The following is a 25,252-nucleotide window of genomic DNA, read 5'->3' as shown; positions in this document are numbered from 1 at the left end:
GGTGGAATTTATGCATGAATTGGTCAGTTTCACTTTGTAAAAAGAAAGAATTCCCTATATCCAGTTTTGGCCACTACCAGGCGATGTAGCCTAAAATGCAAATAAAATCTTTGACGAATTTGCGGTTAACTTTGACCCGCAATTTCCAAGACTCCGTTCTAGTGTAATTGGTTGGCTTTTATTGAGATCATTGCACAAACAATACAACACACGGAACATATAAAACAAGGTTCATGAACTAACATAAATGTTGCAAACGCATAGCATGCTGCAACTAAAACATAACCATGATTAGCTTTGGTAGACAAACACATAGGCCTACTTCATACAACAGCAAGTAAGATAAAGTCTCCAAATGCAGAAGCAGCATTGGCAACAACATTAGCCTGATGGTTCCCGAATGTCCCCATGCTGCTGAAGTAGCATCAAAGTGCTCGGAGATATTTTCTACTCTTATTTCGTCACTCGAAGAATTTGAAAAGTAGCCTTCATGACTACGACGCAAAGTAGGATTGTAGGCCTGAGTCGTACTTTGCCTTTCATATGTTGCTACAACGTTGAAATAAAACTGCATGCTTGAGATGAAAATGTAGTAGTAATTTTATCTTCCAAAAGTGAATGTACGACTTAGTGAGTGAATGTATATTATTTCATTAGTTCTCAGCAAAAAAACAAGCATTTTAACGATTTATCATTCACTCTGTATCTCTCTCCCGTTGCAACTTCACAGTCTTTTTTACGCTATACTGGCATCGTATTCAACATTAACGATGGGATTTTATTGAAATTCTCCGTAGTTACAGTAGCTTCATTTCCTTATATGAAAACGAGTGATTCTGTTTTTTTTTTTCAAAAAGCAAAACTACTGTTTGATACTTCAGACATTTCTGAACAATACTTCACTTTTTATTGTGCCCAAACCTCAGAAATTACGGTATACTCTTATTTACTAGAGCCGTACAAAACAAAATAAGCAAAACCATGAGTAATATAAGTTTCGAATTTCGAGCGATGACATTCATTGGAAACGCACATGTTAGACTAGCAACATCAGGGACCGGTTTGCTTGCTTTGAGGAACGCTCACGGTGAATTTATCATAGTTGGTGTTTGTTGGACGATTCCAATGCTCTCAGTAACGAGGAACCCAACTATACCATAGTAGCCTAGTACGTTGCCAACATAATTTCAGTCGACTTAAACAATGCCAATGTGCCTCCGATTTAAAAAAAATTATGATTGACTACAAACGATAACAGTTATATATCACCACCGCTCTTTGCTGACTAAAATAATTAACAACACTAAAAATACTGTATATTGGCAAGAAGAAAATTTAAACATTAATAAAACGATACAAAAGATACAAATTTGAACATGAATATCAAGTCTGTAAACGTGGCCTTTTATTTGGTTGTTCATTTTCCTGATTATCTTCCTCCTCATCACTTCGATTATCTCCGTCTTTATCCTGCATGCGTAACAACATACTGCATCATACCAATTTTGGTCATAAATCTAACATGAATAGCACTAATAAAGCCCTTTCCAAAATAATCGACATCATTCAAAGTGAAGGCGTAGTTTTGAATGCTAATTCCAAACAGCACCATGTAAGAAGTGGACGATACAAACGCTTATTACAACTATGTGAACAGGTAGCTAGTGGTACCCACAGAGCATTCAAACACAATGAGAACTTCAGCCGAATAAAGTTGGTCAATCAGCAGGATCAATAGAAAGTTAATGAAAAGTACCCATAAAAATGAAAAAATTATTAATAAGCATAGTTTGCATCTTTACATAACTGTAGCAGAAGAAGTGATACAGTTTCTAAAGAGCTACTATGCTGAACGTCATCACCAAAGCAAGATTATTATAAACTTAAACACAAGGTTGAATAGCATGTCATGGTACCTTTGAGGCTTCTTGTTCTAACAAATTGACTCGCAGCACGTCGCTGCGTATTCTGAAATCGCGTGATGTAGGCAAGTGATGTGACTTCATGAAATCAAGTTTCGACTTTCTCCCCAGGAGTATCAGGTTGTGCTCATGTTGCTCTATGGTGTACACAAGCCGAGCGATGCCCTTGCTCTCACGCAAAACCTTAGCCTGATGACGAATTGACATATCAATATTAAATAAACACCGAACTCAACCCAACCAGCAATTTCAATTTGGATTAGAAGTTTGCGTAATACCTTTCCAGCATTAGACATATTTTTAACAACTTCTTTTGTTGCTTTTTTCGTACGAGCAGCTTGTGCTTTTGGGGCTTGCAAACGTTCAGTTTGTACGTTTTCAGCATGCATTATAAAGCCGTATATTGGACGCATTAATTCCGAGCCAATGAAATGATTTAACTTTTCAAACTTGGACGGAATGTGTCCAATTCCTTGTCCATACAACCACAGGTACTAAACCAACAGTTAATGCACCACATGAGGAAGAAACTTGTTTACCAAGGTAATACAATAGTTTGTCAACAAAGTTTAAATAAAACCTTACATATTTTGAGAAATTTGTCAACAAAGCAAAGAACGAAGTACATCCTCGTATGATATTTTCGATGCTTGTGGTATTGCCTGCAGCAGTGAGAGCTAGTTCAATTAAACCTGATGCAAGTTCGCTCAATCGACTGCAAATTGCACCTGTGCATGAAAATACCAATGACAATTTAACCACAAGCGAAAGATTAAGTAGAGTTTATCATAATAACAAACAAAAAAACTTTTGTAAACAATTATAGTGAGCAAATAATATTTTAAAGTCGAAGCGTACAGTTGTGTTTTAAGGAGAAATGGCTTTTTTTGTAATTTCTTACTCACCTTCCGATTTTCTCCGCTTTTCATAAATAACATCAGATTCCTCATTCTGGTTGGCTCTCTTTGAAAACATCATTGTTCCTTTCAAGTGTTGCACCAGCCATTCACAATCAGTAACTATATTTTCCATATGCTTTACAACAATGGGCTACAACAAACAAGGTTAAATATAAATAAAGCATTTTAATTGATTTTGTTGACACTATTCTATAGTATTAAATATTACAGAGTTGTATATTACAAAAGCGCTTGGCATAAGATGCCTTACTATCAAATGTTGTGCACTTTCGTTGGATACAATACGGTAGGAGGCCGATGGATGGGTTTCTTCAAAATTTTCAATAGATCCCACTGTCAATCGGATGTCTGTAGAAAAGTCCTGGAAAGGCTCTTCAGAGTGTGAGGATATAACGCATGAAGTATGGAGGTAGGACTGGACCAGATGCTTTGTGGATAAAGTGTCCTCTAGAAAATATCAGGATCTTGACAACCATGATGTAGCAAAAATGTTTTGTATTTCTAAATTTTTAACAAAAGAAATTACCAAGTTTGTGTTCCATACAAAATTTGGACCACCATTCAGTGCACTGCTTGACAGCATCAGAGTCAGATAGAAGTATAGCAGACTCAACCAACGTCTCCAAGGTAGAAATAAGTTGTGATAAAACTTTTTTCTCTACAGCTGTTAATGAAGAATCACTCTTTGTGATAAATGAAATGATCACACGCTGTAATCTGCAAAAATGGGAAATATGATTAATGATTTTCATATCTTTAAATGTAGAGCAACACAATAAATTAAACAATTGTATTTAACGTACTGTTTAAGAACTTTGGAAACACATTCCTTTTGTGTTGAACTTTCATCTGTTTCTTCTCCAGACATAGTAGCGATGAATTTCCTGAGGCTTTTGCTAGACCTACAGAAAATAGGGAAATTGTTTCCTGACAACATATCCTCTAACTCTAAACTAAATAAAACACTCCTAAAACATCAAACATAGTTATTTTATAATTGCGGCTAGATTATTTTACCATTGATTGTGGTATTTTACTCCAAGATGAACACATTCCAAACAGGATAAAGTGATAGGCGATCTGTCAGGGTTATTTTTTTCCAGCATAAATTTGTGGAGACAAGCATGTAATGCTCGCTCTATATGCAGTGTCCTATCATTTTCATCTACGGAATAAAAAGTATTGCCTTATATTACCTATGTTGGTTATTAAGAAAATTATTCTGTTATGTTAATATGTTTATGTGTTATAATTATGTTGGTTATTGTGAACAACTAAACTGCCACATACAAACCTGAAAACCCCGGAAAGAAGCCATGATTATTAGCAAATGATAGAACGGAATGAAGCAAAAACATGACATGCTTCATAAAGTTATCATTTGACAGCAAAACGTTCCGTGCTGGATCATCATTTTCACAAAACAATGCTGAAATATCAAAACGCTCGAAATTAATTATAAAAATTTTCTGGTAACTAACAACTAACCTGTACTTACCATGAACCAAATTTGCTAAAAACATGAGCGAAGTTGTGTTAAGCATCATCTCTAACAAAGATTTTTCATTGCTTGAAGTTAACTTATTGCCCTGGAGTAAATCTTGAACCTTTTTATAAGATTGGAAAAGGCACAATATCTGCTGAGCATTCTCATCCCTAAAATAATGATATAAAGAGCTTCTTAAAACAAGGAATAACCTTTAACAAAAGATGTCAAACATGTTGATAAAATACCCACGATAAATTGTTATGCAAGAATTGATATTCTATTAGAACTTCATATAAAGCCATTACAACTCCGATTGTGAGAGGATTTCTTGTAACGGACCTTGAAGATGATAAGGGAGTTGAACTTTGATCCTACATTTTACAAAAAAGTTATCTACAGTAGTGTGATTAATTATTTTAACAAACATGAAATGTGAGATACTAAAAGCCTGTAGACCGATAATTACCAAGTTCTCAGTGCTTGTCAACCTTGGTTGAAATAGTGCAACATTTTGAATTTGCTCAAAAAGCATTTATACCCCTATCTTTTCTCACCTTAAATACTAACCATGTAAATGTTGCTTACCCAATTTCATGGTATAGCAGTGTTTCTAAACGGGATAGATAGATGTTATTCTGATGATGACATGGTTTTGCCTAAAACTATCATACTTTGTGCCATATACCGCTCATTCTGCTGCAGCAGACAAGCATGGTGTAAACAAATTCTATTTGACAAAGATGTACCATATCAGAATAAAATATTTTCTCTTAATGACGATAAAACAGACCATCGCCCAGGAAAAAGTTGGAAAGCACTGAATAATGACATAAACGCAAGTTCAGTAATTTTACAGGACTCATGTGGCCAAAAGCGATTAGTAGATTCTCTCGTATTTCAAAACCTTTGTCAAAACTGTTTTTTTATTGAGAAATTGGTGGGTATGCAAATTTTGTGAGCTAACTTAATAAATAATTAATCATTATACAAATTATATGAACGGTGAAACTGTCAAAAAGTGGCATGTGATGAATACCGTACACCTGTAACGTACAACCCATAATGTTTATGCAACCCCTAAAAACGCTGGTGCACCAATCCAGCTACTGTAAGTGCTAGGCTAACTTACAAATTGAAAGTCCTGCAAATCACATTTGCACATCCGTGCAGTGAGTGACTTAAAAATCTTGTGAATGTGGTTAATAACAAAAGTCTCAAGAATTTCATCACCGTTGCCATCAAGAGTAGTATTGTGAGTAACCTTAGAAAAACAAAAAAATATCAATATGACAAGAGAGCCCAGTATGATGCTTTATACTCGGTACAAAGAACATTAATAGTACAAACCAAAAGTCTATCAATTAACTTACATAATGCAAACAATACTGTAGGGATGCAAGCATAATAGGTAGAGGATCTTGTATGGAAAGATTTTCAGCATTTCCGACAAAACAACTGGTTAAGTCTAATGGGGGAATAATATCAGAGTCTTCTTGATAGCACTTTCTGCAAAAAAGTGTTTCAAAGCAACTTTATTAAAATCCAGTAGGTATTTAGAACTTCTGTGAAAAACCATCAAGCACCAAATCATACTAATTATAACATATAATGTTTATTCCAAAACTGCTCTAGCTAAGATCTGTTTACATGAAACCAGCAGGCTTCATCACCGGATCTAAGGTTTCACAACAATCCAATAACTAACAATTTGAAAAGATTTTGATGATACAAAGTAGTGTATAAGTTTGTGCAACAAAGTTCACTTTAAATGGGCAAGCATCCCCTCTATGATCATGTTTGCAAGTCGTGGATTTTTACAGATTACTTCGTATGTTCCAAGATACAATTCACTTCTGACAGAAGACTGCTGTGAGAGACACCTTCTAAGTGCTTGCAATATCTCAGTACACAACATTTCGTTGTTATTCCCTGCACATGATGGTCTGTGTACATCAGCTTCAACATGCTGCAGCCAAACAAAAGCAGAGTTATTTTATTACTATAATAGGGTAATTATATAGTTTGAATGTTTCATGCAACAGTACTTGCCAGACTTGCAGTAGAAAATATTGATTGTGAAGACTGACTGGAAACTTGGCTAAGGGTTGTTGAAGTTGATAAAGGGAAATGTTTCAACATCAAAAGAAAGCCATAAAGTGCAGACAATCGTGAATTAAGATGTCTACAAATATGATTAAAAGTTTATATTTAAAAATTTAACAAATAAACTTCAACTGTGATGTCATACATCACTACCAAGCACAGAAACGAAGGCAATGTTGTTATAAATTATAAAACAATTACCTTGAGGACAACGACTTTCGAAGCACTAAAATGAGGCTATTTCTCAAAGCAGGATTTATTTTCAAAATTGGAGGAAGAGCAGACAAAAGTTTTTGAACATTGTAGGGATGTAGCATGGCAAGATCTTCGAACAAATATTTTACCTGAATGCAAATCAAAAGTATTTTAGCAACAGTCGTTCTTGCAGTTATTTAATAACCACTTCATATGTTTGATTCTAGAAGAAACAATCATCACAGAAAAACAAAGTTAAGTTATCAGTGAGATAATTCTTTTATTTGCTTCATAAAGTTCATGTTTTAAACACAAAACAAAATAGGTAGTTATGTAAGCTTTGCCATAAAAACTCTATTTCAGTGAGTTACATTCCTTCATTTTTACCTGGCTTATACACTGTAGCACAGCTTGTGGAAAACACTTAACAATGGCTTTCAACAAACCTAAAGACCAAACTGAAACTTCAGGATAACCGAAAGAATTTGGTGAAAACTTAAAGTCATGGTAAACAAATAAACCTTAATCTATTAACTTAACATTAACAGACAAAGAAGCATGAATACACAAACATACGAATATAATGATAAGAAGGAACATTCAGATTGATTTGAATTCTGTTGAGCAATTGAGATATGATTTCATTGCGAGATACTTCATTTTTTTTAAATGTCACAGAAAGTATTGTTATCCCAGCATTGCAAGCATCTTGGTTGGGACAGTCAATTTTCTTCATCATCCTCTTAATTGTTTTCACTCCAGGTGCTATTTGAAAAAAAAAATTAGTTTAGACAGAGCATGTAAATACATTACTCAGGAGAAACGAATGGCCTCTTTACATGCGAACAAGAAAGGAATAACTGCAAAGCAAAAGTTCTTGTCCATTTTTAACCTTGGCCAGTGACATTCAGGTTTATTATAGTAATATTTCTATTAACATCTTTTTTAATATTTCTTTTTATTTTACATATGTCTTTTGTATACTTTTATCTTTGCATACGAAAAAGCACAATACAACTAATGCAAAATTTTATTTTTGGTTAATGAAAAATTCCTAGTTTCCTTACCTTGCTTAGGACCAAAGTGTTCCATTAGATTAAAACATAGGTTCACTAGGCCCTGTAAAATGTGATCCCAGCACTGTTGACAATTTTTTACCTGTTTTGTTTTTACAAAATAAATAAACTTCAGACAATCGATGCGCTGCACACATCGAATAAAAGTGCATGGTACACTGGGCAACCACCACATTTTATTAGACTACAATGTAATAAATTATTTGCGTACTAAAAATTTTCGTCAAACAAATGCAAGCATTACTAAGAACATTTACTTACAACAGTCTGCAGAATCTGGTTGATGTCTGGTGGGTTACATGAATGGTCTTTCAAAAACTTGCAGCCCTTGATTTTATGCGAATCTTGAAAACATCTAAGAAGAATTCCGAACAAACACAATCAGTTTAAAATGTCATGAAAATGCAAACAATTTAAAACAGGTATAAAGATTGCAGTCTTGAAATTTCTATTTTTGTTTTTCTTCATAAATAAAAAAATTCCTATGCCAGTATTTTTGGTTACTTGCTACAGTAGATGCTGCTAAAAATTTTCCTTGGTGCCAGCCAATTTTGCATTTAATAGGCGGCATAGCATTTTCAACCAGCCCACCTAAACCAGCAGTAAAATAACGAGGAAGGTAAAAATTCCATAATTTATCATTATTCAAGACAGAAAGATTGCAGCAACATAATTGGTTAACGGGGAAATGCCTTTCTTAGATGATCATCTATTTTGGTTTTCACGGCCACAATCCACGTAATACCCACCACTGCGGCAATGACTAAATTTTTGACCCAAAAACCAACATTTTATAGCTAAGCGATAAAACAAGATAAAGCTGAGCAAAAACGTGATATTTTGATAGTTAGTTACTTGAGAATAAGCCTTTTTTATAGTATATTTTAGTACACAAAAATTTAAAATGGAATTACAAAGTGGAGACTGGTATTTTATAACATAATTTAAATCGAAAAATTTCGTACCAAGATAAAATGGATTTAGAAGTTTCCTCAGTTTCCATGTACATACAAATAAGCAAACGAGAAAGTGAGTAACTAAATAGACGATTTTTTAAAAACTCGTGTCATTTAATTAAACACGCAACTTAAACACGCATGGTAGTCCATTCCAAACAAAAGGGCCTGGATAAGTAAAGAATGCTTATGTAAAACAAAAGTCTCAACTGTCATTAAAGTGCTTTGAAGCTTGAACCATTTTTTGGAGATGCAAAAAGTGCCGCAAGCAGGTCAGCCACTTTTTCATGCTGAAGTGTGAAGTGACAACAAAAGATTTTGTTAGGAAACACAAACTATTAATAGTGCTTTTGGGATGAAAAACAATACATATATGGTAAAATGATTTTTATGCATACTAATAAAGGCCTAAATCAATACCTAAAATGTATGGATATTTTAGGTGTCGCTTTGACTACAAATTATTGTTCCGCCATATTGGCTCAGCCTTACTCTACAAATTGCAGTAACCTTTTGCACTTTTTCTACATTTAATATTATGTTTTAAGACATGCTTCATATCACAATCACCTAAATAACTATTGTCAAATATGCACCCAACTACTCTTGGCATGAGAAAAAGTAGGCCAGTATCTGGCCGAATACTTGGCCTCAGATCTTGTAATACTTGTCCCCGTGACGCGACAGTTAATCTAAAGACAATTAATCGAACGACAGTTTATCGAACGACAATTAATCGAACGACAGCTGATCGAACCGACAGTTGATCAAACCGACAGTTGATCGAATCGACTGTTAAAAGAACGACAATTTATTAAGGGGTCACTTCCCAATAGAAAGACAATTTTGAGCCGGCAACCCAGTGATTGTTGCGTGTTCGCACTCAATGCGTCATATTAAAAAAAGTAAGAAATTTTCCGGTCCAATGCGCATGTGACGTCGATGCGGAGTAATTTGTTGTTGTTTTGGCGACAGCTGGTTCCAGGTCTAGGCTAAGTTGTAAGTTTTGTGTGGGTTTGAATTTTTGGTATTTTGGAGTTTTTGTCCAAAAATTTTAAGCTAAAAACTTGTTGTAAAGTTTAGGCAGTTGTTATAGAAAACTGAGTACATGGATTTTGTCCAAATTAGGACTGTAGGCAGTCATAACCTAGATCTTGATGCAAGCCAAAATTCAGGTAGTAGATGTAGTTTTGCGTTGGTAGCTTCTTAATATCTCTGTATAGGCTATATACGTTTGCATACATGTTTGCAAAAATTTAATGTAACTAATACACCAAGATTAAGAATTGCAAACTAGCTTCTACTGTCAGAATATCTATCAGTGAGACAATAAAATATACTAAACTACAGTAATAAAATAAAGAAAAAACACCACAGCACAAATTCTTGAACAAATAAACAGCACCTTCAAAGTGGGGAATGAAATATTCTACTACCTGTAAATCAAAAGACGAAGAATGCTATGTGCTTCTTCACTAAACCTGTTATCTTGAGCAACCACCAAGCCAAGTGCAACAAAAAATGGTGTTATGACTTTGGGCGAAAGACTTTGCTTGGCATCCTACAAAGTAAAAATTACGGAAAGCTTTCAATGTCAAATGGTCACAAAAAGAGATAAATAACAACATAGATATTGACGTTGGAAAATCCATTTCACAAAACATTCAATTATTAGCAGGGTTAAATGTAAAATGAAGTACAGTAACGTCTCATATTGACTTACTACAGTGTCTAAAGTTATCTGAAGTTTGTTAAATTGGTGGAAAAAATGATGAAAATATGACTGTACATAATAATACATATAATAATAAGTACATTTTTCCTTCTAAGATATACGCTTTTCATAAAAAGATTAAAATTTGTTTGATCTAAAAGCAAGATTACAGTGAGATAATGGCATTAAATGTAACTCTGGTAATCTTGAAATGGTATAGCCATCTAAACCAGGTACCGGTATCCTAGAACTCACTTAGGCCAGCATACTAGAATCATAAAATACTGAAACACTTCTGAAATAATCTTACTAGTCAAATTGCTTTTACCTCACAAAGTTTAGTAATAATGTATTCTTGATTCTAATGTTAATTAAGTCTCTGCAATCTTTTAACTAAATATGCGGGACAATCTCAACACGGCTTCTTAAGGAGGCGTATGGGTTCTAGATGTGATTACTTAGTATAATGTATTTGATGAAAATTCTGTATTTTTGTTTAGTTTAGCTTCATCTAGGATCCAATAGTCTGCTTGGATGCCAGGATGAACTGTTGTAAAAGATAACCCAGACTGGAAAGTTTGTTGTTTTGGTGAGAAATGAACTGTGTAAAAATGATACACTAGCAATTATACGTGCAAATAACTTTAAGCCCCCAAGCACTTAGCAAACTTTCCAATCGGGCAGATAGATAGACCAATAATACTGTAGCACAATGAGAGCAGATCAATTTTCATTGTACACAGTGGTACACGTTGTAAAAATCATAGTTACAACGACTGTTGCAGTACTGCAACATAGAATAATGGGTAAGTGTAAGACAGTTGATTATTTTCTGTGTGACAGGGAGGAATGGGTAGGGTGCTTTGAGAGTACACAAAAAAGTTCTCGGCGTTCATGTTGTATCATACATGGTGTTTGTGCAAGAAAGTTTGGTGAGGTCAGAATTCGAATAATAAGATACTCACCACAAAAGTTGTGTGTCGAACCTTCTCACTTGAGCCAAGATCAGTCAAGCAAGAGAGTAGAAGTTGTAATGGGCAGAACTCGTACAGTAATTGTGTTTGTTAGCCATACAGATTTAAAACTTCAGTACATTAGTCAAAAATATCACTGCTTAATACACCAGCATCTTCATACCTTTATAGTTCTTGATGTTCGAGTTGCTGGCATAAATTTCTGGCTGGTTTTCCTTCGTATACGACAACAGCCGTTTTCTTGCTGATCTATGTTGCCTTATATGATATGAACTCCATCGCTTATGTTCACTGCTCTATCTTTTGCCAGATTCTGTAGTGTTCTTACCCATTGTCATGGCTCGGCTCAGGAAATTCTGATACTGCCATAAATGCAAACACAAGACCTTCATTCCTTTAAAATATGGCTCTAGACGCTCTGCCCGTTGCAGAACTTCAGTAATTTTTTCCTTTAGGTATCACCTGTCTCAAGAAAAAATTTAGCAATTCGACTTTATTGGTGGTTTTATTATGTACCATTGTAACAATGTTGTTCTTGGAGATAAATTGTTAATGATAGCTTTCCACAACTGTTTATCATTGCTGTTTAGACGCAACAAAGTTGAAGGCTGAAAGCATGCCGGCTTGTATGTCACCTTTGGACTGTTACAGACCAAACTCAAGTGGCTTTGGGTGTGATCACCATGCAAGCACAAGAGACAGGTTTCAGTAACAACGTTCATTTGTCAGAATAAGTTTTCTGCAATGTTTGGATATTTTTTGAGTGCAGCACAAAACTCTTTTTGGAGTATAAGATTTGATTCACGTGCAAGAGAAGTCGCATTTCTATCTCATTGCTTAGAGCTGGTTTCATGGCAGAACCTTTTGACACTTAGTGCAAGTTTCTTCATGGCTTTGGAAAGTACTTTGAACCGGTGAGTTGTGCAGTCATCTTTTTTTAATGGATGAGTTTGACCACTCCCTTCCTTGCCAATGTCTTCTTTATTTCCAATAGGCGCAAGTTCTGGGATGTACACTTTACTGGGATGCTCATGGTGTTTGCAATATTTCCACTCCTTTGTTTGATTTGCCACAAAGGATGCCCTTCGGCAAGGAGTCATATTCCCAGCCACTGCACCGGTTAATTGAGATGCAAGTTGTCCAGGTTTGTTGATGATCGATGCTGAGGTGTTGTATTGACTTTCTGCTTGCAGTGAATTAAGTACAGAAGGCTTTTCTCCCACATGCTTTTTTCGGCTTTGTAGCCCTTCCTCTATTCCAGACATTGACATTTCATTGTAGTATTCGTAAACGCTCACTGTTTCTTTGGAGAGATTTGTTAAAGATAATGTGCATGGGCTGGGCAAATCCATAAAATTGAGAATCACCTGCATGATTCTTACACTATTACCCAGCACAGCCGTCGTAACCTAAAGGTTTAGTGCTTTTCTCCTTGGGTTTGTTGTGTTTTGCTTGTAGAGCTTGTATGATGACGATACGTATGATTCCTGCTTGAAAGCAGACATCACTGGTGAGACGCAGCAACTGACTCACGGTGATGCCTCAATTTCCTTGAAAACCATTATCGCATCCGATGCAGGCCATTTTGGAATCAGTGGCACTAATTCTGTGCGTTGGATGCAGAAGTTAAATTTTTTCAATTCCACCACTAGTCAGGTCAGTCATTTCTTTCATTTCAACATCTATTGGTTTGAAAATACCATTTAATAAATCAACTCAGTAAGTTTGATTTATTTCAAATTCAAACTATTGAAAGCTTATGGAAAATATTTGCAGATATTTTACTTTTATTATCCATACTTCATCTATGCTAAACTTTGCAAGAGGTGGAGTAAACAACTGAGCCACAATAAACATAACTACTGTCCTATTAAACCCAGAAATATTGCATGCAAGGATGGTTCTAGTCTTAAAATATGTATACTGTAGAGCGGGGTTGTTCAAATGGCGGATCGCGATCCGGATCCGGATCTTTTCAACTTTTTGTGTGGATCTTCAAATGTAGCCTTGAAAAAAAAACTTTTTACAGTATTTTCATGTGGATACTAATTGTCAGTGTTGAAATTAATTTTTTGAATTTATTATAGCATAATTTTGCTCCCTCTCAGCATTGAAGCGTATTGTTTTCGTTTACTCATTTACGCACCACTAACTCGACTAACTAACTATTCTCTTGTCTTCTCTTCGCGCGGTCAGCTGGTTTTCTGCACAGCGGGGGGCCGCGGCGAAACAAGAAAAACTTCTAGAAATGTATCACTTGTAGAAATACTTAATTTACACTAAATGTTCTTTCTTTAATTTTACAATTATGATATATACAGGAAGCCAGATGTTTTTGCGACTAACATGTAAAAATCCGATCAGTTTACGACGTATAGTTTTCAAGTAATTAACGATTGAAAATGTGTGTGCAGGGTCGGCCACAACCTAGTTAAAATAGTAAAGTCGCGAGCCCGGTTAGGATAGGGTTAACACGTGGCTGTCAATACGCAGACATTGTTTGTTGGTCGATACGCAGACATTTGTTCAATTAGAAACACAAAGGCAAGAAAGCATTGAATATTGAACAGAAAAAAAAGTTTGAGGCTGCCATTCTGTTCCCTTTCTCGCATCATTAGAGGTATTATTAACATGGCCAGTAAGAAGCGCAGAATTGATTCAGAAAACAGACAATTCAATAGTGAATGGACTGAAGAGTACTTGTTTGTGCTCAACCCAGGCAATAAACCCAAATGTTTGTTGTGTGACTGCACTCTAAGCATGATAAAGAGTCAAAACATCAAACGACATTTCTTTACTCATCATAAACATTTTAATAAGAAATACAAGCCTGGCTCATGGGCCAGAAAACAGAAAGTTGCTTGTTTAGATGAGTCTGCCAGCTCACAGAGACAATGTCTCTCAACATTTGTGTCTGAGCAATCAAAAGCCACAGAAGCAACACTCAGCATCAATCACATTCTGGGCAAGCGGATGATGACATACAGTCATGCTGAAGTCGTTAAAGAATGCATTGTTGAAGCAGTAAAAATCATGCATCCAAGTAAGAAAGAAGTGATCACTAGCATGACAACTCTTCCGCTCTCCAGATTGACATGTACACGGAGATGCACTGATATCGCTGAGGATTTGCATGACCAGGTGTTGATTGAAGTCAAGGAGACTTTTGACTTTTACAAAGTTATTATTATGTTGTAGGGTACATTTTCATGAATAAAGCACCATAAAAATTAAAGCATGTCCAATATATTTACTATTCGTATTTAGTGGATCATCATGTTGTCAGGTTTGGTTGTGGTGGATCATGGCAGAAATCATTTGAACACCCCTGCTGTAGAGTTTGGAGTATTTTGGTTGTTGTAATCTGTGTTTGCACAGAGGTCTGAGGTTTGCACTGCTTGATTGGTTTCGTGGTGCTTCCATGCAAAACCTGTTCAAGTCAGGTGTTTTCATGTTATTATTAATAGAACTTGTGGATTGAATGAATGGATGGCTTGAACATAGCATTCACTTTCATCCAAAGGTCAACTTCTTTGGTGTTCCGGCCATACCTAGCTCATATAGCTGAGTGCAAACTATTTCTGGTGTTGCACATCAAATGATAAGGATAAATTTAATAAATGTAGGTTGCAGAACATGGGCAATTTTTTATTTGTTTTTATCTGCTGATTGTTATGTAGCAAAATGCTTTGTATTAGGGCATGTTAGTTAGTTTATCTATTAATTCATTCATTCATTCATTCATTTATTATTTGTGTGCAGGACAAGGAATCGTGAGCATAACTGAAACCAACCAAGGTTCATCTAACAACTACCAAGTCTCAATATCAGCAAAGCAAAATAAACCATAGTCAACATGGGGCTAGTTGTAAAGGCTTCCTCAATTGTTTTCACTCACGAATCACGTTTTTCAGTAATCAATTTTTGCTTTGGTACTGCAATAAATGCATTTGATGACAGAACTATGATTTCTATCTGCTGGTAAATGGGTTAAATCGGAAATTTTTGGCATGCTACATTAGAGTATTGCAAGAGATAATTTCATTGTGATGTAAAAATGTCTGTCGCTTTGGAATTTTTGGCTTTTTACTCATGTGGTAGGTCAAATTAATGAGTTATGTTTTTGAAAAAAGCATTGCCAGGGTGCTATTAGGTTTCTATATAAGATTTCTCTGATTCTGTTAAGCTCTCAGCATGGTTGGTGTTGTTTTTTAGCCTGGAAATTCCCCTAGCAGTTGGCGTGTTTCAAAGTTCCAGGTCAAATGCATAAGTTAGTTAAAAAAGGGCATGAAAAAGAGGAAAATGTGTGTTCTTAGACTAATAAATACACTTTTGGCTTTGGGCCTACATAACGTAAACTAGAGATAGTGATTTTCGTCATATTTTAGTAGAAGTTGGTATCAGGCAAGCCTAGTTGACACGCAAACATTCAGGATCCCCATGGTGCAGTTTTCAAGTAATTGCATTTTACTACATAAAAAATAAACAAAGAAATTTACCCTTTTTTGAAATTCATACACCTCCTTAAATGTTAAACGCTCGAGTCCAGTGGAGAGTTTTAAGGTCAAGAGGCATTAAAGTACATAACACAGAACAACCTTTTTAATGTTTTTAGTCTATAAGAATCCATCAATGAAATTAATTCAGTGCTTGTGTTTACAGTGAAAGATTTTTCAATTAATTTTGAAATAACCATACAGACACTTGGAGTTCAAGTTATTGGTAAGTGTTTACAAATTACATGCATTGTAATAGATTTCTTGCAACTGGTTAAATCACTTTTGAATTATTCAAAATTCTAACTATGCAAATCAGGTTAACAAGCTTTACTGTATTTGAATTTTACTAACTTTCATAATCTTCAAAAACCCTTTTCCAATTAACTGATTCTGTCGAATAGCATTTCCAAAATAAATGAGAACAGTGCCTTCCATGCTTTTTAATTCAAGATGGTTAATAACCTTGTTGAGTCCAGAGTCCATTTCAATTGGGTCTTTAAAAAGTATTTATGTTGTTTTATTGCTGAAAAGTTTAAACAAAGGATGAGATTACAATCACTTGAACTGCTTTGATACCTGTGTGTGATCCTGTATTTGCTTGTAATTCTAAAGCATTAAAGTGGCTTAAAATTCCCCAAAGTACTGTTTGAAATTTGTTGTAAGCGCTAGCAAAACCTACAAGCTGAAATATAAAAGGAGGAATATCCTGGGCGTTGATGCCGTTAAGTTCTTCGAGCAATTTTGCAGTGACTATATCTGCCTCAGATGGATTAAGATAAATTTCCCTGCAAAATAATATCAAATACAAAAAACAGTAGGTAGTAAGAGGTAGTAACAGTTAGTAGTAAGAGGTTGGGATAACCAAGAATTTGATGGGGTTCATTCTAGGGATGGGCCTGAACTTGAAAAAATACAATCTGGCAAGATTTTGAACTCTTTTTGGAGTCTGGTTTGTACTAAATTATGAAATAAAGTCTGCAAAATCTGGCAATATTTCTTGATCTTTCACAGAATTAAGAAGATGATTTTGAGGTTAAACAATTTTTTCTTTCTTGGATAAAATCATTCATCTTAATTATAAGGCAGCGTACCAATTGTTTGCTACGCTTTTTTCACGCGTCGCGTGTACCAGATCGGACAGATTTTTTTGGCCATTAGATTAATTATTTGCAAATAGGAGATGAATTTTGTACAGATATTGTAAAACTTAGACATTTGTCACGCTGAAACAAAGCTTGTAACAGGAAGCACGAAGGAATTATCTGAAGAAATCTTCTTCTTTGCCCCCTCAATTACTTATGTGTAGAGAGGGCAAGTTCCAAGTTGGTAAAATTGATGATGAAAGCAACTGTAATGTTCTATTTTTTTAGTTGACAAACAACTTGTTTGCTTACACAAGACCTTCTCTTGCCTGTTCTGAGTTACGACACTTTTAATCGGACTAACGACCTCCTCCTAAATAGGATCACTATTTTTTACATCAATTCCTCGATGAGAAGGTGGTTAATGTTTTCAGTATGAAGCATCAATTTATTCAATGTAGGCAAAAAACAGTATGGCATCACTCGGCAGAAGAAAAAACTTGGTTGAAATGGACAATGACACAGTAATTGCCTACACTAGCTTCATGGTCAAGCTCATACAACAAGTTTTCCAGGAAACAAACGTTTAACACTTTTCTAACGCCACAAACCAAACAAAGACCTACACCCATTTCACACATACATGCATAAAATGCATTACCGAAATCTAATTGTCTTGCAAGATTGACTCCACACATGACTGACAGTGACAAGTGACAGTTACTACATTAAAACAAATTACTTTAAAAGGTTACCACTTGGTGTAATACAATATTCCCAATCAGCCACATGTTTTATGTGCAATGTAAACAGCTGATGGTAATTTCATCTTAAAAAAACTGCTAAACTCGCCGAATTTTCTAAAAAAATTCTAGATATGGCCGACAAGCAACTGGCCCATCCCTTGTTTCTTCTAAATGAAATATTATTAAACCTGTATCTACAGGTGGGCACTTTTTTGCGTGAATGTCAAATGGTGTACCGACACTTAATCACGCGACGCATAATCACTAGGACATTTAATCACGCGACACATAATCACTAGGACATTTAATCACGCGACTTGGATACTTATACACGCGACATTTAATCACGCGACACATAATCACTTGGATGCGACAGCACTTGGACAGCGCCTTTGTCTATAGCAGGGTTCGGCAACGTTTTGCTAGTCACAGGCCAAATGTCGACTGTACAACTCTTTGGCGGGCCGGAATTTTCATTAATACTATAATTCACACTCACTTCAGTATATTACGCTACATTGCTGCAATCTCAATCATACCAATCACAAAAAGAACAAAATATATGTATTCACACTTGAATAAGGTCCATTTGAAATTTTTCGGGAATGGTATTGGCATCCACATCAAACAGAGTACTGAATAGCCTGAATTTATTTTGTAGAGAACGAATGTCGGAAAAGCGTGAGGAAAATTCAGTAATTCAAGCTCGGAATGCGTTTTGCTCGATTTTGAGACTGCCGCAGTAAGTGCTTTCCGCACTGCATTTCCTACAGCAAATGTTAGGAGTTGTTATTTTCACCTAACGCAAAGCGTCCTGCGCAAAGTTAATGAAATTGGCATGAAATGTGACTACGAGTCTAATGACGAATTAAGAACAGCTGTTCGGTGTTTACCAGCCTTAGCCATGGTCCCTTCCTCTGACGTAGTCGAGTCATTTCTGATCTTAGCTGATAGCATGCCCGATCACGAGAAGATGCCTGAGCTGCTTTCGTATTTCGAACACACATATATCAGAGGCAGACGACGTCCGGGACGTGGTGAAAATTACGGCTCAGCCATCTTTCCAATCGAAAGTTGGAATCATTACGAAGCCGGGGCAGGTTGCATTGCAAGAACCACAAATGCAGTCGAAGGTTGGCATTTTGGTCCCCAAGTGCTTTTTCAATGCCACCACCCGACATTGTGGACTTTCATACAGGGAATTGAAAAAGACATTCAAATGCAACGTGCAACGTTTCTGCAAAGGAATTCCTGGTACTCAACCTTCTATTCCAATGCGGTACAAGGCACTGAAACTGCGCGTGCAAAACACAGTTGACCGTTATCTGTCAAGCGAGATTTTAGTTTATCTTCGTGCAGTTGCTTACATTTCCTATGCATGACATTGTTACCTAGTGTGTACGGTAGCCTTATCTGCGCAAGCAATGTTTAATCATTTTAACAATTTCTTTTCAGGTTTATATTTGTTTTTTCGTGTGTAGACATGCAATTTTCGATACTGTAAATGTGTGATTAAATGTCGCGTGATTAAATGTCCTAGTGATTATGTGTCGCGTGATTAAGTGTCGCGTGATTAAATGTCCTAGTGATTATGTGTCGGTGATTAAGCGTCGCGTGATTAAGTGTCGCGTGATTAAGTGTCACCAAACCTGTCAAATACCTTGACATATGTCAAAAAGCAACATATTCACATTTAAGAACAAACCTGAACATGCTTGTCAAGTGGATGACAGAACCACAAGGCCAGCGAAATGAACACAAGTCTTTTGTAAGTTGTTGTTTGAATTCAGCTCCACTCATGCTGCCATCAAACTTGTAGTGCTTGACACTTCCACATTGTTGCACAGTAACCAGTATCTAATAATAAAAACATTTAGTTACAAACGCACATATAAAGTCAGATTGTGTGGTACAAATTGCACAACACAAACATAATTGATTACTTATGTTTAGTATAAATGTAGTGTACCATTTTGGAGTATCATAAATAAGTCATCGAACCTTTTGAAATACAGCAAGTAGTTTTCCATCACCAATATCATCATTTTGAACCATATTTATAACAATGAAACATAACTCAACCAGATCAATCAAAGAAATGTCATTGATCTAGAAAAGATTATTATTTTAAGTAAAATAATAATACCTATATTAAGGGTGTCTAACTCAAAGGAAGTTTTCCTTAACGCCAAATTAAGGTTTAAGTTTGTGTGAAAAGTTTTCCACATGCAGTACAGTAATCTAGCCCAGGGTTTCTCAAACTGTGCCGGCAGAGGGTCTCCGATGTGCCGCATCATATTACCATTTGCCATAACTTACTCGTGTGAATCGGCATTTTCTTCACTGACGCTGATCAAGAACAAACAAAGACCAGAACTTAATGCTCTCGAACAAGAACTAACTTTTATTAGAGGATAGGTAGGAAAATGGGTAAAATGGCAACAGTTCAAAAAACAGAAAAAAATGTGCAACAGCAGCACTGACATAACCACCAACAAAAACTGCTGCAATTTCTCAATTAATGAACTAACATTTTATTGATTGCGGCGGTTAAAACACTTTTAACACTGCAAAACAGTTCCCTTTCAATTTTTAGAAATCGGTTTGATGTTTACTGTAATGATAAGTGTAATATTTATTAGCCAAACTCTTGTCTATTAACAAGGACACATTGTCATGCCATGTTGCCATTAAAATGTAACAATCCGACTGCTGACAAAATAATAACTACATTTATAATAATCAATGAAATTCTTGCTTTTGGGATCGTCACTAAGCCCTTTTGATACCTGTATTAGATCCGCACGTTAGTTTGGCCGTATGTAATTTCATGGTTATTGTTTGCGTACACATCTGGTATTTATATTGAATTACGAGTAAAATTTATGCGTGCAATTTGATTTAATTAGATTTACTAAAACTGAAGAAAGTCTTTACATGACTTTAGTATTGCCCTGTCACACCACATCATACAGTTTTTACTACGTTCTCGAAACAACCAATAAAACAATTTGAGATCTGGGTAAAAGATCAGAAATGCATGAAAATGTCTTGATAATGACTATGGTATATATCAATTTCCAACAGCAATAGTTCATTCTGTTTCATTTTTCATCAACTCTCTGTCAAATTGCAAGACAAGGTTTTGAAAATTTGGGTCGACTTAATTTTTTTAGCAACATTCCTGATCTATCTTGCCAAAAAAAAAAAAAAAAAACAATTATAAATTACAGATATATATATATTGAATAAATTAAATATATATCACTAATGATTATAATTAAATAAAAAACAAGACATAGTCTGGCACTCTAAAGGTTAACTTCATTTATATTTTTCTACACGAACTTTCGAACATCAACTAATTATTATAAAATTGATTTATTATTATTATATTTATTTATATATTATTGTGCTAGTTGTCAGAAATAGCCCTTATTCCTACGGAATCCTCGTGCAGATCTGATGATATTATAACGTTATCAGTGCTTTATTTCCTGTTTTTAACAATAATAATTATAAGCAAAACCTATAAAACTACCAACAATGCATTGAATTTCTAAAATGTATACCTCATTGTTTAATATGCAAATAACTTCAGTAATAAAACTTTTGTTGAAACCCAGGATTTGCAAGAGAAGAAAGCACTCTTTATACACATCTACCACATTAATCGTGTCAGGAAGTCCTTTTTGACCTAAATAAAATATTTGCACAAAAATACAATATAGCCTATATGACATCAGTACAATGTTATAAAATTGCCAACATATAATATGTAACACAAAAGAAAACTACAACAACAGACCAGAAGGGATCATGAGTTCATACACAGCTTTTCAGAGTGACAACGGACAAGGTCACTTTGTTATGTCAGTCTAGGGATAGCAAAAGTAGAATCCTAATGGTTTCTAGAGTAGAGATAGCAAATGTAGAATTTCGAATCTAAAGATTTCATATCTAGTGAGTTGCAACAATATCAACAAAACGCAATTCAATGTAACTATAACAATCCTAAGTCCTAAATAACCCAGCATTCAGCAGCAGATTTGTTTAACTTCGTTCTTTGAAAAACCCAAAAGTACTGTAGACCTATAAGCCCACTAAAGCAACAGTCAGCTTATATGCTGTACCAATTTCTATCGTGCAAAATTGTTACATACTACCGTACTTGGAATGAATGAATATAAGTCTGGCGATTTGCGCAAGAAATTTAGCGACGGTCTGCGTAATTAAAGTTTACACATTTTTGACATCAACTCTGTTATTAGAATGGTAGCCGAGGCTCGAGCGATGAGAATCATCACCGAGTTTAATTTGTGGAAAGATTTCCTCAGTCTGAGAATAAAGTTTGTGATATCATATCATACTACTCTGTCGGGCAACTTTTTAATGTCATTCACTTATCCGTAGTTAGGCTTAGCCTAGTTAAAGGCTTCTTTGTCGATTTCATGGGTTTGTGCAATGCTCCCTATACAAGCGAATGGAGTATTACATAGCTAATATAGTTAAAAATACCAAACATTTTTTTTTCAATCTTATCCACCTCGCAACGGTGCGACTAAGCATATGTAGGCTATAGCCTACAGGTTACTCCAGATCAAACAATTCCATGCGCCAGTAACATTGCTCTCTAAGATTTCATTAGTGATGTGAGTACAAAAAAGAAACATCGATAGCTGGAACTTGGCAGTAAAGTTAAACATAGGCCTATACATTTAAAAATATGGAAGAAACAACTTAAAGTAAATTTTTTTCAAGACAGTACAAAGTTAATGGTCGAATCGTGCAAAACCAATGAAAAAATACTTTAACAAATTTTATTACACTCAATTCACCCACTCATAACATCCACTTGATAGCGGATACAAGAAAAGCGCACATTCTTGCTTCCACAATTGCACCAAACTACTCTTCAATAAAATATAAAGCAATGAGATAAGCCATTACCTAGTTATGTAATATCAACATGCCCCGTTACTACGCTATGGCAACATTTTGTCACACCCTTTTTAATTACACGGGAAATTTACAAAGCTCAGTAACCAATATGATCTCATGGAAGAGAAAATTGAAAACACCAAAAAGAAACCATGCCACCACCAATTTGTCCAACCTGTGGAAAGTTGCGGTTAAAGTAAAAACATATACGATAATTTAACAAATTTTGTAATTATACTACAATATAAAATATCATACCATGCCATACCAACTGCCAATTAACCAAAAAAGGTACTGACCTAAAAACAAAGCTTTCAACAGGTTTATCCCATCTTCATTTACATTGGCAGGAACCCATGTACTTAAAAGCTGTTTAAGGGATTCTTTAGATAACTTTGACATTGCTTTTTCCAAACTTTCATTATCCTTGCTTTGATAAAAACGCAGTAAATCACTTGGATTTGTTTGCATGTTTCTACCAGCAGTAAACCAACCTATATAATTAATCCACTATTTTAAAGTAGTTAGGCAAGCCTAAATATCTGAATATCCGATAGGTTAATATGGAAGCAATTAAGCTACTAGTGTAAATCCGTATAAGGCTATTGGCTACATGATAACAGTAAATAGTATATACTGCCATGGCCCATGGCCATATAGGCCATGCACCGATAAGTTTAAAATGTAAAAACAGATTGACTATTTCATGTTAAGTAGGTCGCGCAGCCTATATAGAAAGGGAATTTTATTTCGTAGTTATTTCATAGTTACACCAGGTAAGCCATAGGCGGCTAGGTTGGGAGAATAAGCTAGGTAGGCAAAAGGTCGATTTAAACTGTTTACTGCTTAATTTCAGTTAGATTTAGAATACAGGGGAGATTGAGGTTAGCTTTAGGTTACTAGGCTTTTACAATAGGTAAAAAACACATGAAAGCAGAAATTGCAAAATGTTTGATAATTTAGGCTTATACTTTTGCAACAAGCGAACTTGAGAAGTTGATGCTCTGAATCCATGTTGCAATGTTACAGTTTTGTGAAACATTAAAGTACCAGTTATTGCAGGCGATTCAGTGATAAACTTATGCCAAGTTAAAGCACAATGGAAGACAACATTCAATTATTCCAACACAATCAGACCAAAACGACGTTGTCAGCGGAGCAACGTGCACTTGACAAATAGACTGAGTAGATCGTACTCCAACCCTAAAAGATGCAAGTGCGACACGCGTTCGGTTGGTGTTGGTTGATTAAATTTCGCACTTTAGCGAATGAGGCTTCTAGTGGATTTGGGAAAAGATGACATAATTATTTGGATACAACTGTCTCGCATGTCTGTATCTAGACTAGAAAATTAATGTATTCGTTCATGAATGATGATCTGTTCCTTTTGTTGAATTGGACATTGGCTTCACAATTTCATATGGAGGCAACTTGCTTTATGACGTAATCATTATCATGTAGAACTTTTACCGTGATGTGGTTATGACGTCATCGTATGATATACAACGCAAAATACAGTACGATTGTGACGATTACGTCACGAGTCACGAGTTGTTTTTGAGATGTTTGGAATTTAATTTGGGATCTTGGAATTCAGTGTTTACCAGACTTGAGTTTTCCTTAATGACGTCAGATAATTTCCTCGCTTGAACTGGTGTGTCACATATAAATACTGATGTAATGTTTTCAATCTTTCCTTTTCGTGTGATCGATTTCACTGGTTACTACAGCGCTATGTAACATTCAGTAAGCTTTGCCCGAAGGCAAAAGCCTTTGTGTTATAATAAATAAAAATGGGAACTTTATAAGTTAGTAATTTGTATAGACAGAATCAAGCAACTAACAGCATAGTCACGCAAATTTGAGAAATGAGAACTCATCCATCGAAGCAGAAGTAAAACAAGTTATCAACCATCTATCGTCCTCGCTCATATTCAAACAAATACCGCCAGCATATGCGGTCTTTATGACAGATATGTTCGTTGTGTAATACTTCACACGAGTAGTGCACAAGCGAATTATTAAATGTCATACGATGAAGATCACAATCGTTGTCTCGACGCCAAAACTATGCAAAGATATCAGATATCAACTATCAAGTGTACAGTATTTGATAACATTTATTCACCCCAAAGAAGACATGTGCAGGAACAGAAATATGAATCAAATGTTGCTGGAAAAATGTTCAAAAAAACCTTAAAAAATATTTAAGCTAAGTAGGCCTATCTGCCGCTAATACCTTAACTGCAATCTAAAGTATCTGACTGCAGCGAGTCTGCGTCTCAAGAGTGGGTCCGCAAATAGTGGGTCGCGACCCAACGCGAGACCTTCCAGTCTGGGTCGCGAAATACTTTAACTTATTTAGTATTTATTGTTTTCAACACAAAGCCCATAGTTCTCATTAGGTAGAATAAATGCATTCATTTATTTACTGTTTTATGTGCTAAGTTTCACACAATTCTGTGCAAGAAAATAACTACTGTCAATAGTAGTCTTAACATCGATATTTAATTACATAGTGTTTTCCACAAAATTATATGCTCACAAAATGCTTAGGTAGCGAGAATTAAGAACTATTTTTTAAGGGTTACGCCAAAAAGTATTTTCGGACTCCCACTTTCCCCTTAGCTTTTAG

The 25,252-nt window shown here is 35.3% G+C and overlaps 1 protein-coding gene across 3 annotated transcripts; it reads right to left on the bottom strand.

Annotated features, from left to right (window-relative positions):
• Positions 1-929: 929 nt before the first annotated feature.
• LOC143459243 (Fanconi anemia group I protein-like) lies at positions 930-23,188 on the bottom strand. Of its 3 annotated transcripts, XM_076956295.1 has the most exons (29): positions 22,917-23,056; positions 21,485-22,792; positions 21,249-21,373; positions 19,678-19,785; positions 19,382-19,533; positions 16,425-16,633; positions 16,200-16,342; positions 10,098-10,222; positions 7,967-8,060; positions 7,697-7,787; positions 7,206-7,394; positions 7,017-7,075; positions 6,636-6,778; positions 6,381-6,513; positions 6,095-6,297; positions 5,702-5,837; positions 5,461-5,592; positions 4,581-4,702; positions 4,341-4,498; positions 4,137-4,271; positions 3,860-4,007; positions 3,646-3,744; positions 3,369-3,559; positions 3,093-3,289; positions 2,828-2,972; positions 2,508-2,650; positions 2,201-2,416; positions 1,917-2,111; positions 930-1,470 (listed from the first exon to the last, which is right to left on the bottom strand). In XM_076956295.1, exons 2-29 carry the CDS (start codon positions 21,495-21,497, stop codon positions 1,384-1,386), a joined length of 3,891 nt encoding a protein of 1,296 aa, XP_076812410.1. In that variant the 5' UTR covers positions 21,498-22,792; positions 22,917-23,056; the 3' UTR covers positions 930-1,383. The 3 variants fall into 3 exon arrangements, with proteins under 3 accessions (XP_076812410.1, XP_076812409.1, XP_076812411.1); XM_076956294.1 differs by lacking the exon at positions 21,485-22,792 and having other exon boundaries at positions 22,917-23,188; XM_076956296.1 differs by lacking the exons at positions 21,249-21,373; positions 21,485-22,792 and having other exon boundaries at positions 22,917-23,054.
• Positions 23,189-25,252: the final 2,064 nt, after the last annotated feature.

This window comes from Clavelina lepadiformis, chromosome 5 (assembly GCF_947623445.1).
Source record: "Clavelina lepadiformis chromosome 5, kaClaLepa1.1, whole genome shotgun sequence".
NCBI lineage: Eukaryota > Metazoa > Chordata > Ascidiacea > Aplousobranchia > Clavelinidae > Clavelina > Clavelina lepadiformis.
This window is presented reverse-complemented; position numbering and strand designations above follow the sequence as displayed.